This window comes from Orcinus orca, chromosome X (assembly GCF_937001465.1).
Source record: "Orcinus orca chromosome X, mOrcOrc1.1, whole genome shotgun sequence".
Taxonomy (NCBI): domain Eukaryota; kingdom Metazoa; phylum Chordata; class Mammalia; order Artiodactyla; family Delphinidae; genus Orcinus; species Orcinus orca.
The window spans coordinates 17462268-17476929 of record NC_064580.1 but is presented as its reverse complement, the minus strand read 5'-3'; the positions used below and the strand labels follow the sequence as shown (position 1 = coordinate 17476929).

General features: G+C 38.9%; 1 protein-coding gene across 12 annotated transcripts in view; it reads left to right on the top strand.

Moving 5' to 3' along the window:
• The window catches only part of RPS6KA3 (ribosomal protein S6 kinase A3), a 111102-nt gene that overhangs the window by 38285 nt on the left and 58155 nt on the right, over positions 1-14662 (top strand). The window contains exon 1 of one of the 12 annotated variants that reach the window (XM_049704730.1): positions 9859-9984. The exons of 10 other annotated variants lie outside the window; for them this stretch is intronic. In XM_049704730.1, coding sequence (XP_049560687.1) covers positions 9946-9984 — 39 coding nt within the window. In that variant the 5' untranslated portion in view covers positions 9859-9945. Of the gene's footprint in view, positions 1-9858; positions 9985-14662 lie in introns of those variants that run through there. One more of the 12 variants, XM_049704733.1, reaches the window with a different exon arrangement.

Below are 14662 nucleotides of genomic sequence, written 5' to 3'. Positions count from 1 at the left end.
TCTAATTAAATTGATCCATACCAGAATATAACAGGTAGTCATCACCTTCCACCATCTCCCTCCCCAGGAATGGTTGCGTGTTAATTCATATTTATGCACAATTAGTTGAATTTCTCACCAGTTAACTTGCTCCAGCTAGTGTATTTTGTTTTCTCCCTTCCCTGCTGGAGAGACTTGATTATTTTTATCCGTTATTCCAGTAGGGCTGGGAGAGAGACTGCCTTCATAGCAGAAGGTAGGGTGCTGTATAGCCCCTTAAGCCAAGATACCTTCCTGGACTCCAGAATTTTCTATCCTTTCTCAGCTGGCCAGAGGACTCCATGCTCTGATGATCCATGCAGAGGAAATAGGGAGTCTGGGCTGTTTAGGTCTCCATAATCATCCAAGAATCATTAAAGCAGTTTCTTGCTTAGTGGGGAAATAATTCTCTTAATGGTTCTTACAGTAGCAGGCAAAGGTTCTTCTGAGGCTTGAGAATTAAAGGAGATAAATAAGCACCTAGCACAAAGGAAGAGCCCAGTAAGTGTTAATTTTCCTGTCCTCTTCCTCCCAGATGCTGATCTTGCTCTCTCAGACTATTCACCTAGTTCCTCTTAGGAACTAGGGTGGTATCCAGTAATTTTCTGGCTGACAGTAGGCCTGGCCTCAGACAAAACTGTGAACTGACTTTCTCTTAATTTGGTCCTTTGACCCTTCTGTTCCCCTTATTGTTTATTTCTAATAACCATGCATACATTAATCACTCATAACATTAACTTTGTGAATATTATATTACTACAGTCCTAAACACTATATTTATCAACGCAGTCTTTGTAGCTCTTGTATCAGAGTCACATGCATGATTGTTAAGAATTGGAGAAAACATGGGCTTCCCTGGTGGCACAGTGGTTAAGAATCCACCTGCCAATGCAGGGGACACGGGTTCAAGCCCTGGTCCGGGAAGATCCCACATGCCACAGAGCAACTAAGCCCGTGCACCACAACTACTGAGCCTGTGCTCTACAGCCCGTGAGCCACAACTAGTGAAGCCCACGCGCCTAGAGCCTGAGCTCCGCAACAAGAGAAGCCACCACAATGAGAAGCCCGCGCACCGCAATAAAGAGTAGCCCCTGCTCGCTGCAACTAGAGACAGCTGCACGCAGCGACAAAGACACAATGCAGCCAAAAAATAAACAATAAATTAATTAATTAAAAAAAAGAATTGGAGAAAGCTTGTTAAAAGTAGTAGTGGTAAAAATGGTTTAAAAAGATAAAATGGAGATGACTGTAGATGACTTTGGATGCCAAGTTAAAGAGCAGCACCCCTGTAAAGGTCACAGGCAGGAGTACACCAGCAGTGCCCCATTCTTTTCAAATCTCCTCATGGGCCTTTAACGGTAGTTTCTTCCAACTTCTATGCATGCCGTAGCTACTGTTCATATAGTAACCCTAAGGCAGCAGTGATTTGTATGACGGCCTTCACAATATCCAGGGAATTTCACCAGTTCCCTGTTCTCTGCTGGTTTCCTCCATTTCTTTGAAGGTTCCCTCAAGCTCCCTTAAAACTTGCATTTGAACATCCAAAATGATACTCATAGCTGTGAGTCCAGCATACACTTGCATAACTCTTTCAGTTATCATAGGTTAAACACAAAATAAACTACAGAAAGAGAAGCCCCGGACTTCCCTGGTAGCGCACTGGTTAAGAATCCGCCTGCCAATGCAGGGGGCATGGGTTCGATCCCTGGTCTGGGAAGATCCCACATGCCGTGGAGCAGCTAAGCCCGTGCGCCACAACTACTGAGCCTGCGCTCTAGAGCCCGCGTGCTGCAACTACTGAGCCCACGTGCCGCAACTCCTGAAGCCCGCATGCTCTAAGGCCTGTGTGCCGCAACTACTGAGCCTGTGTGCTCCAACTACTGAAGCCCGCGCACCTACAGCCTGTGCTCCACAACAAGAGAAGCCACCGCAACGAGAAGCCCGCTCACCACAACGAAGAGTAGCCCCTGCTCGCCACAACTAGAGAAAGCCCGTGTGCAGCAGCAAAGACCCAAGGCAGCCAAAAATAAATAAAATTAATAAATAAATTTTTTTAAAAAAGAGAAACCCTAGAGGAGTAGACAATAGACAGCGAAGAACCCACTCAAAACAGGAAAGTACGGTAGAGTGCTTGCTCGTTGGCAGGGAACATTTGTGGAGTGTTACATTAATGACACTGACTAACTGTTTGGAGTATTGTCTGTTTATCTAACTCTCATTAGCTGAGAGTATATTTTAGCACTTAGAGCATATACTTAAATCTACTAGAGAAGATATGCTCTAGTAGATTTAAGTATATACCACTTAGGAAAATATTTCCGAGAATAAATAGCATTATAATTAACACTGCATGGTCACATTAAATAGAGTGTGTGTATAATAGGCAAAATTTCCAAGCATGTAAGTTTTCCTTTACTACATTTTTGGCCCTCTTTCAGGGCTATTTTTTATTTCTAGTGTCCCTTTTCTCCACCCCTAAGAGCTTTAAAAAAAAAATACCCCCTTTTTAAAAAAAATCGTGGCTTGCCTAACTCATATGATCCCTCTGATCCAAATTTGCTTCTCCTCTGCTGTAGTCTACTTATCACAATACCCATTTGTTCAATTTGACTGATCTAAACCATAATTGGAAAGAAAGAAAATTCATGTAAGTTCTCTTGAAGTATGAATGGTTTATTGAGTCAACCTGAAATACTGGTGTATTGAACGTTGTAACTCCTGTACTTAAATGAGTCTCTTAATTTAACCATTTTAGACAAAAATGACTAAGTAAAAAGAACTCCAGGACTTCCCTGGTGGCGCACTGGTTAAGAATCCACCTACCAGTGCAGGGGACACGGGTTCGAGCCCTGGGCCGGGAAGATCCGACATGCTGCGGAGCAACTAAGCCCATGCGCCACAACTACTGAGCCTGCACTCTAGAGCCCATGAGCCACAACTACTGAAGCCCACATGCCACAACTACTGAAGCCTGCGTGCCTAGAGCCCATGGTCCGCAACAAGAGATGCCACCACAATGAGAAGCCCAGACACTGTAATGAAGAGTAGCCCCCACTCGCTGCAACCAGAGAAAGCCTGCATGCAGCAACGAAGACCCAGCACAACCAAAAATAGATAAATAAATAGAAAGAGAGAAAAAAAATTATTAAAAAAAAGAGTTCAGGCTAAGCAGGAAAAAAAATGCGTGAATACAGTGACCAGCAATACCACCTAGGGTGTATTGCTGCTTACTGCAAGATTCCAGCTGGGACATCGGTGGTGCTGCCCCCTCGCCGTCTCGTCATGCTCAGGGGAGATATTGTGAGTGGAATATAGCATGCTTTCCATTGACACAGGGCCTTAGAAGCAACCCCTCTCAGCGCTCTAGGAAGCCACTACCATTTGGTTCAGGTTGATGATCATAAAACTTATTTCCCATCTCTGATTTAAAACCTTAGAACCATAGCACTTTATAACATTATCTACTGATGGATGTGTGCTACAGAATAATTCTCCTGTACTTAAATGGAAATCCTTAGATATTAAATCCTTTAGTATCTGAAAAATTGATTCATACAAAAAAACTGTATCTGAAGGAATTGGTTAAGAACATGTTAATTTTAAGCTTTTATTATAGCAGTTTATTTTTCTCCAGCAGGGTTCAGCCATCATGGAGTCATGAAGATGGTTGATAATTGGGTTTGACCAAGGTTTGGGTTTCGCCAGACAAATATAACGTATGGTGTAGAAAAAGTGTTCAGAAACTCTGCTATGGACCCTCTATCGAGCTGTCTTCCTTCAGGGTCTTATCAAAAGGTTTAGCACCTCCTGGCTTCTGACCTAAGTCAGCCACTGACCATACATATACATGCTCCTTCCCCAGATAGAATTGCCTGTCTATGCTCCCACCAACATCACAGCCATTTCCACTTCCAAACTGTGGGAACTTGGGCAGCAGGTTCCTTAACTTCTCTCTAAGCCTTAGTTTCTTCATCTGTAGTGTAGATAATAGTATTTACTTATCTCATTGTGGTGAGAGTTAACTGAAGTAATTTCATGTAAAGCATGGTTCTTAGCATATAGTAGTACCTTATATGATATTGTCAGAATTATACTTGAAAGAAAAAATTATTAATAAATGAGAATTCAAATAAAGGAACTAAGGATTCAGTGAAAGAAGCTAGAAAAAGAACTACAAAGTAAACCCATAAAAAGCAAGAGAGGGCTTCCCTGGTGGCGCAGGGGTTGAGAGTCCGCCTGCCGATGCAGGGGACACGGGTTCGTGCCCCGGTCCGGGAAGATCCCACATGCCGCGGAGCGGCTGGGCCCGTGAGCCATGGCCGCTGAGCCTGCGCGTCCGGAGCCTGTGCTCCGCAACGGGAGAGGCCACAGCAGTGAGAGGCCCGTGTACCGCAAAAAAAAAAAAAAAAAAAAAAAAAAGCAAGAGAAAGGATTTAAATTTAAATTCCAAAATCAGTGAATTAGAAAACAGGAAAAATAAAAAAAGCAAATGCACAACATTAGGAAAGCAAAACAGTATATAACCACAGATAGGAAGGAGATTAAAACATCATAATAACTGAAATATTCACAGATGAAATGATATAATGTCTAGGATTTGCTTCAAAATAATTATGAGAGTGGGGGGAAGTGAGTATATGAAGCAAGATTGGCCATGAGTTGATAATTGTTATAGTTGAGTGGTGGGTTCATGAGGGTTTGTTATACTATTCAGTCTACTTTTAGATACGCTTGAAATCTTCCTTAAATTTTATTTAAAAAACATAATAGTATACTCAATATATCTCTGTACTGATATGGAAGTCTTGCTGAAATATGTGGTTTTCTAAGAAAATCTAAACGATATTTAGGAAGGAATAGAAAAACTATGACTTTACCAATAGCAAGGGAGAAATTTAAGTTATTAAAGAACGCGTACCGCCACACACATCCCACCACTACTGTGGTCCCCCCACCACTACAGTGGTCCCCCCACCACTACAGTGCCAGGCCCCAGGCTCCAGTAGGAGAAATCTTGGAAACTTTCAAGAAATAGATTGTCCTAAAGCATAGGAAAAAATTGTATCACCTTCTAGTCCGTTTTATAAAGTTAGCATAGCCCTGAAAATGAAAGTTAACGCAGAAAAGGAAACTGTGCCACTTTATGAATACAGACAGAAAAATCCTTTTAAAAATTTACAAATCAAATACAGACTTATATTAAAACAATGGAATTTTCCTAGGAATACAAGCATATTAGGACATCTGTTGATATGAGTTATCAAATCAGTAGGTCAAAGGAGAGAAACTAAGTGTATTAATAGATAATAAAAAGACATTTTTTTAAATTGAATATTCATTCTTCTTTTAGTAAAGAGGAAATAGTCTGATATTAACATGATTAAAATATGTCTAAAACCAAATATTGATATCATATTTGAATAACTTACTGAATATATTCCCAAGTCAGAATCAAGGTAGCATTTATTAGTGTTTGCTTTATGTTCCATAGACTGTGAGAAATTTGAGTTTTATTCTGGGATGGGAAGCCATTGAAGAATGTGAGGTGGGGGTACGACCAAGCCTGATTTCTGTTTTAAAATCATTCTGGCTGCCATGAAGAGAAAGGATTGCACAGGAAAAATTTGGAAGGAGGAAAACCAGTTAGATGGCACTAGATGATAATGGTTTGTACTGACAGTGTCAGAGAAAATAGAAATAGACAGATTTGAGATTTATTTCAGAGATAAAATCAGTAGAATTTATTGATGGATTAAATATGAAGGGAAGGAAGTTAGATTAGAAAGGAAAAAGCCCAAAAGGACTTACAGGTTTGGGAGATTGGTATTGATGCCGCTGCCTAAAACGAGTAAGGTTAGCTTCAAATCCAAATCCAAACTTCTTGATAGTCTGTAAGGCCCTGCTTAATGTGGCCCGAACCTACTTCCCCATTTCCTTCTCTTTCCTTGGTGTTCACCACATTCTAGACACCAAGGTCTTTCCTTTGTGCTTTGAATTCATTAAGCCGATTCCTAATCTCAGGGTGTTCGCATTTGCTGCTCATCCTGTTGGAGGACTCAAGACCATGAGTCAGCGAACTTTGTTTATAAAGGGCTGGGTAGTAAATATTTTAGGCTCTGTGGCAACTACTCAAGTCAGCTGTAGCCATTATGTAGGGAAAAAAACAGCAGGAGCTCTTATGTAAATAGACATGGGCATGACCAGATTTAGCCCTTGACTGGCCCGGCCTGGTTGTAGTTTACCCCTGCCTGAGGTCTTGGTGTGGTTCTCTCATTGTTTTTTAGGTTCTTCCCGGAGGACAACTTGGCAAATATGTTACGATCAAGAAACTTTAAAATGCTGCATACTCTACCTCTAGAAATACAGTGCCACTTCCAGAAATTATTTCTAATAAATTGTGAATGTGCACAAAAGATGGGGACATCCCAGTGATATAGAAGATCAAATACCCAACAATAGGGGATTTATATAGTAGAATGCTCTGCAGTCATTAATAATGCATTGAGGATGGGGCTTCCCTGGTGGCGCAGTGGTTGGGGGTCCGCCTGCCGATGCAGGGGACGCGGGTTCGTGTCCCGGTCCGGGAGGGTCCCACATGCCGCAGAGCGGCTGGGCCCGTGAGCCGTGGCCGCTGGGCCTGCGCGTCCGGGGCCTGTGCTCCGCGGCGGGAGGGGCCGCAGCAGTGAGAGGCCCGCGTATTGCAAAAAATAAAAATAAAAATAAATAATGCATTGAGGATGATTTAATAATAGAAAATAGGGGTCAGCAAACTATACCTGAGACCTGCCCCCTATTTTTGTAAATGAAGTTTTATTGGAACACAACCTCACCCATTCCTCTTCACGCTGCAGTGGCAGTGTTGACAGAGACCAATATGTCCTGCAAAGTCAAAAACATTTACTTTCTGGCCCTCTACAGAAAAAAAAAGTGATAATATGTGTACTGTGGTCCATGTGTATATGTGCGTATATACAGACAGAGACTAGAAAGCACCAACATAGAGGATTTTTTCCCTCTTTTGTTTTTCTTCTTTTTATTATTTAAGTTTTCTATACTGGACATGCATAGTTTTTATAATAAAATTACTTTTCAAGCAGTAAGGCAAATGATAAAACCAATAAGACACAAAAATGAAAAACTAGCTGAAAATTTAATATGAGAAATTTCAAGATAGTTAAAGTTAGAGGCAGGAAAAAGGTTAGAGGCAGGAAAATATCAACAATAATATCTGGTTTCATGTGCACAACCACACAAGTAGTGTCCATTTCAGATTTCAGTGTATGATACTTAATTGGGCAGCCATTATTTGAGTTCCTCCTATGTGCTGTTTGCCTGTTCTGAAGCTTAATCTGATAGGGACAATGGGTTGTGCTTAAATACTAATAAATGCCATAAGCAGTGTCCCTTCTGTACTCATACAAAATTGACAGAATATCCAAACATTTCTCGTAGACACTGGGGTTTACTGCCAAAATATTTCTAAGCCTGACAAGACTCCTGGAATACCTCTGATACTTAGACATGGTATGGATATTTGAGCACACGCAAAAGGAGCACTGAGGCATTTTTCAGTGTTTCAACTGCTTATAATGAGATATGGGTTCGTTCTGGTTCGGAGATAGCTAACACCCAAGTAAAGCAGTTGCTCGGTGATATCTTGTATATAAGGGATTCTAATCGTGTGAGCTAGTCTTTTAACTTTATGGTGCTTTTTGACATAGAGGAGTTTTTGAATTTTATAATCAAATCTATATCAATGTTTTCCTTTATGGCTTACATTTTCTAAACAGGTAGCCAAATATCCTAACATCTCCCTCAGATGTAAAGTGTCACATTCTTTTCTGTCACTCTGCTTTTATACAGCAGTACCATGCTGTTTTAATTAAGGTATCATTTCAACTGAGGGAGACTTAGTTCAGATTTTGATATCTGAAATATTGCTTCATTTTTTAGGGGTAGTATTAAAAAGCATAACTCACAGCAAAATGTGAATTGTTAACCTGAGCATCACTAGTCATTAAAGCCAATTTAGACTAATCCTTCAAATTCAGAAAAGGTTATTTAGTTGCTTCTGTTCTTAAGTATTACTTGAGTAAAATTGATGACTGCTCTGTACAGAGACACTCCTGTTTTATTTTGTACCCCTTAATTGGTTCTATAGTAACCATGATGTTTGCCTCTTCTTGACAGTCTTTTTTTTAATAAATTTATTTATTTGTTTGTTTATTTATTTATTGGCTGCATTGGGTCTTCGTAGCTGTGTGCAGGCTTTCACTAGTTGCGGCGAGCGGGGGCTACTCTTCCTGGTGGTGTGCGGGCTTCTCATTGCGGTGGCTTCCCTTGTTGCGGAGCATGGGCTGTAGGCGCACGGGCTTCCGTAGTTGTGGCACATCGGCTCAGCATTTGTGGCTCACGGGCTCTAGAGTGTAGGCTCAGTAGTTGTGGTGCATGGGCTTAGTTGCTCCACGGCATGTGCGATCTTCCCGGCCCAGGGGTCAAACCTGTGTCCCCTGCATTGGCAAGTGGATTCTTAACCACTGTGCCACCAGGGAAGTCCCAAGCAGGTTTTTTTTTTTATTCTTCAACTTGCATTAGGTCATTTATAGAACATTGCCATAAAAATTTGATCTAGGAGGAAGAGCCCTGGCCTTTCACATGGTACCTGTAGCACCTAATGGACCCTCTAATGTTTGCTCAATACAGGACAGCAGCACTGAGCTTCCATGATAGATAGCTCTGTCATCAAATATGTCCCTGCCTTGATCATAGTTCCTTCAAGCTTGGAGCAAGCTTGGTGATTTTTAGAGGATCTTCAGGTTTTGAAAATTCAGTGATTTTATTAAATTTGTATAGGGTATGTAGATTAACATTTGAGGTTTTTATTGGTTCCACATAGATTGTGTACATTAAGTAAAGTATTTTCCCACAGCTCTCGATGCTTCTGTCCTTTGGTTTTGTTTAAATGCCGCTATCTCGGTGATCATGTTCTGAATACTGGCATACTTTCAAAAATATTTCCCAAAGCAAAAATACCTTAGAATAACTTCTGGAAGCTATTAGAGGATGAAATGGAGTAAGGGATTGTCTGGTAGCTTGACCCCTCCTTCTTTTCCAGGTTGACTTCTTCAGTAAATGTTCCTTTTGCTCACTAATAGCCCAGGGAGTGGACTTTTTTTTAATTTAGATTTTATCAGCTAGGAATGTGAGTTTTAACTGTGGGCCTTGACGTCTTTAACCTGGTTGATAATTGATGTTTATAACCATTGTGAATTTATATGTAATTCACTTTCATTGAAGACAGGAAGAATTTGTCCTTACATCACAATCAAAAAGCTTCTTGTAGTCATTTTCTTCCCATAGTTCGGAAACTCTTCCTCATTGACAGGGAACACCCATGACATGTCTATATATAACCTTAAAATAGTCTTGAAACTGTCCTTTGGAGTGTGTGTATAAACATTACGAAGGGTAAAATTTCACATGAGAATTGATGACTTGTTATTTTAATTGTGCTGACTAGTTTCAGTTGCTTTTAAAGTGTCGTATAGTTAAGAAATACCAGCATATCTCAGGATTCTGAAGTAAAATAATGTTCGTTTCACGGGTTGTGAAAATTGTCTGGATTTCTGGGAACCAGGAGTACGAACATTTCAACAGGATTTTGCTATCAGCAAATCTGTTTTGGTTTCCTGTTCTGGCCTCTCTACCTATCAGCTACATTAGTGCCCTCGCCATTACGTTTCTCCTTTCTTTTACCACAGGAAAATTGTCAGGCCTCTTTCTCTAGCATTTCAGGACCCGCCTGACAGGAAATTTTCTAATTGCCGGAACAGCTGGTAGGGGAAAACTTTGCAGGGGCTTGGCCTTCCCTTTCTAACTTAAGTTTTACCGTTAGAAATTCTTTATCACCATCATGGTTTCATAGCCATGTTTAAATTTCTGTCTTTTCGTGTTCGCTCTATACAGGTAAGCTTTGTTCAACTTCTTTAGAGACTAAAATGTTTCGGTTAGAGCTAAGTATAATTATACTAATTAAACAATTATTTCACTTTAGTGTTCTTTTAAGAAGCTTTTCAAAATTCAAAACCAGTTCTTATAGAACATTTAAAGAATAATATTTCTATTTACTAAAATTAAGCCAGCTATTTGTATTATATATTTCAACTCTGTATATTTTGTAAACTTATTTTACATTGCCTTTTTAGTGCTAAAGTAATTTTTAATCTTGTTAGTGTTTGTAATTTTGTATAATAAAACAGATGACTGTAACTCTCAGTATTGAACTAGGCGTGAACAAAATTGTGAACCTGCTAATATTTAGGAGATTACTATGTAATAATAATGTAAGTAACATTTTGATGAGTAGGAGAATGTGTTATTTTAAACAGTCAAGAATTTAAAAACAGATTTTTGTTGAAATTGGTTCTTTAAAAACTTTGACGTTTTTAATCAATTATATTTAGCTTTAAGCAAGTAATTTTATCTTACAGTAGGCACACTTTTCAAAGCATAACTTTGTTAAAATGTGCTTAGTGAATGATAATTTGTATTGTATTTAATCTAAAATCCTGCCAAAATCAACTTGATATTTTGCCATGAGAATTGTGCTATCCTGCTGCTCTTTAAAGAGAATTAAATTTGTTGATCGGGATTCCCAATTGGGAGAAAACTCAGTGCTCTTTCCAGCAGTTATTGAAAATATTAGTCTGGAGAACCAGCAATGCTGTTTTCTCAAACATAGATTCAAGAAGCTGGCCTAGAATACTCTCTTAAAGAATTTGGCTAAATGAAAAATTCTGAATGTATTATTCATTAGCAAATCAAGTAAATCGGATTTGGTCAAATTGTAATCTAGAATAAATTAAAATGTGGTTTCTCACCATAGCTTGAATGACAAGACTAATTTTGTGTCACAGCCAAATAATTTTTATGTATCTTGATCATCAAAAAAAAATTAACATATCTTTTTCAAATTAAAAAAAGTATATTATTGAACTATAATTATCTATATAGAAAGCGATGCTTTATTCATTTTACTTTTGGATTATATTTAAGAGGTAAATAAAATCTTATAATTTCATTTGTCGGGTCTTTTTTTTATGATAGGCCAAAAAATGGTTACGTATCTATGAGTAGAAAATACTTATTTATTGGCTTTTACTGAGGAATATTTAAATATTTTATTTTGAGCTTCAACAATATTTTCTGACATTAAAAACAATTTAAAAAATACAAATGCCTTAAGAACACACTTCCTGACTCAAGGGAGGGGAGGAAAAAGGAAATTATGTATACAAGGCAGGGCATAATGCCAAATGTTGAATCATTCTTTAAAATCAGTTAATGTCACCCAGTTTGTTTTCTTGATATTTGCATGTTACAGTATTAGGTTTTATATAACTCAGGTAAGCAGTGTCTGTTTCAGTCCCTTTTCTTTAATCCTTTTAAAAAACATTTTAAGAACAAAATTTTATATTTTCCCTTTCAACTTGAAAAGGAAACATTGAGTTAATTTTTTACCGTTAATTTTTTCCCAGTAAGGGGTGAACCTCAAAGACCATTTAAGATGGAACCTATCAACCTTTTGTTGGTCCTGGGAAACAAATGAGGTGGCTTTCTCTGTGACTGGAGGAACAACAAAAGATCCACCTGTCCATGAATTTTCTTCTGCCATTTTTCTGTGATGTTTAAAATGATACTCTTTACAAATTCCTAAAATTATAGGGTTTTTTTGTTTTTCTGTTTTTTAATTTTTGGCTATGTTGGGTCTTCGTTGCTGCACACGGGCTTTCTGTAGTTGCGGCGAGCGGGGGCTACTCTTCGTTGCGGTGCACGGGCTTCTCATTGCGGTGGCTTCTTTTGTTGCGGAGCATGGGCTCTAGGTGCGCGGGCTTCAGTAGTTGTGGCACACGGGCTCAGTAGTTGTGGCTCGCGGGCTCTAGAGCGCAGGCTCAGTAGTTGTGGTGCATGGGCTTAGTTGCTCCGCGGCATGTGGGATCTTCCCAGAGCAGGGATTGAACCCGTGTCCCCTGCATTGGCAGGCAGATTCTTAATCACTGCACCACCAGGGAAGTCCCATAGATATTTTTTAACTGAACTGACTTTGTTTTATCTATCAGGGTCATATCTCAACAAGTATTTTCCCAATAGTACATCTTTGAAGCCCTAGGTAAATTCCTAGAGAGCAGATACTCTTCTGTATCGTAGTTTTGCTAATACCTAGTGCAGTACCTGGCCCATAATCTGAATTGCCTTCTAACAAAAAGGAAAGAGCCTAAGAGAATATGTCATAGATCAGAAACACTTCCATCAGGACCAGGCAGTCAGGAAGAAGCAAAAGTACAAGAGCCTTATTATTATTATTATTATTAGGTCTCTCCCCAAAACAGCAAAGATTTTGGTCTGTTTCATTTATTGTATATCTCAGACAGCTAGAAGAGTGCCTGGCATGTATTAGGTGTTCAATAAATAAATGTTTAAATAGATGAACGAATGAATTCCCATTCATAGCTTGAGAGTATTGAACACCTCTGAGTTTGGTAACTGTGAGTACCAAATGTCTGAAAGTGCTGGGAATGTAGATGAAGGATACAGGGTTGTGATGTAGACCAGCTGGCAGCTTCACAATTTTGCCTACAGGTAGACCTTTATCTAGCAAATAAACGTAGACTTTGTAAAAATAAAAACATGGAATTTTTTATAACTTTTAAAAATACACAAAGTAAGTTTTTGTGGTAATGACTGGGCAGGTATCCATGTATCAGTTCAAGTACAATTGTGCCAGAAAATGTAAAAATGTTAGCTTCACAGAGTAATTATAATGGATATAACTTACATCTCTGCTCTACTTCATTGATAAAATTCTTTTTCCATAAAATTACAGTTGCTTCACTGTATACTTACAGTCAAAAACACAACTTTACAAACTATCAAACTGTAGTTCTGTGTTGTCATGTGACAGATTTATTTCAGTAACAGGTGATTTAGTGACCTAAGGTAGGTTTGTCACATGCAAATATCAGTCTGTCCTTGGTTATCAATGTCTTCAGAAATTTGATATCCCTCTCTGCATCCATCTCATTGGATTCCAGGTATGAGCTAGAAGGGCACATTGTTGCTTTCCTTTCTGTTGTCCAAGATTGCCCAAGCATTAGTATTATGTCCTAATTGAACCTCAAATTCATTTCGAAAATATTCATGGTCCCATAACTTGGAAAGACTGGTGACATAAAGCACAATTTGGGGATCAAGATGCCAACCAAGGATATTGTGCCTATTATGCTACTGTGACTTCACATATACATAAAAGTAGATAGAAAATGGCTTGCTGATATGATTAGTAAAAATTTCAACTGGGAAGGAGCAGAAAAATGTGTTGGGGATAGTTTTTGCAAGTTTTTGCAACTTGGGCCATAGGCATTGATCTTTTCTCTCCACCCCCAAGAACATTTTTTGTATCCTCTGCATCCCAATTTAGAAAAAAGATTTTTAAAAGTCTAGTTACTATCCTCAAGGAGGTTTGGAATGATTGCATCCATTTTGGGGAGGAAGAGGTAGGGAGTGGAGGAAGGTGCTATTTAAAAAAAGAAAGAAATATTGAGAAAAGAAGCACTTGAAGATTTATTTTAAAATAAGATTTGCCAGGATAAAAAATTCAGTATGGGGGTGGGAAAATAAAGTCAAGGATGTCTCTCAGAAAAGAGACAGAAAATAGGAGGAAAAAAGATGAAAATTAAATTCCGGGCATACAGTATCCAGCTAATAGAGTTGTTGCAAAAAGAGAAACCCTGAAGAGTGGATGGAAGGAAATTATCAAAGAAATGTCAGAATTCCCCCAGAGGTAAAGAATTCACGTCTTTAGATTATAAAGGTTCACCAAGCATCTAGCATTCTGAAGGAAAGGAGACCATATTTATCTCACTTAGTGTGGAATTTCAGAAATACAAGGACAGAAAATTCTTAAAGTTTCCAGAAAGAAAAACCAGGTCACGTACCAAAAAGTGTATATCAGGCTAGCATCATCCAGCTCATCAGCAGTGCTGACTGCTAGAAGACAGTGGACGAATGGCGCCAACATTCTTGAGCAAGATTATTTTTATTCTAGAATTTGGTAGCAAGCCAAATTATACAAATGTGAAGACAAAATAGAGACATTTTCAGATGTGCAAGATCCAGAAAGTTTTCTTCCACATCACCTTTCTTTGGAAGTTACAAGGGAGTAGTCTAAGAAAGAGAGAGACATGGGAAACTGAAAATAGTGGATTCAACCAGGAAAGCACTGAAGATATATCCCGAGATAATATCTACGCAGCAAGGCCTAGAGAACAACCCATCCTGATGGGAGGGTAAGAGAGGGCTCTCAGAAGAATGGAAAGTATGGTAAAAATCTAAGACTTAAAGTCCCCTTGGATTGTCCCGCAAGTCACTGTTAGGGGCCCATATGAAAGGAAATTTAATACACTTCCTAGCCTGCGTTTGAGCAATATATTGTCATGAAAATGCTGCTGCTTATATAGGCTTTCAGCTTTGAGAATCAAGCTGTAGTGAGAGCATGAAGGATTTGGTTGTGGTTACAGGAGAGAATGTTAATTTTCTTAATATTAATAACCTTAAATATTAATAAAAATAAGCTATTAGCAGGTGG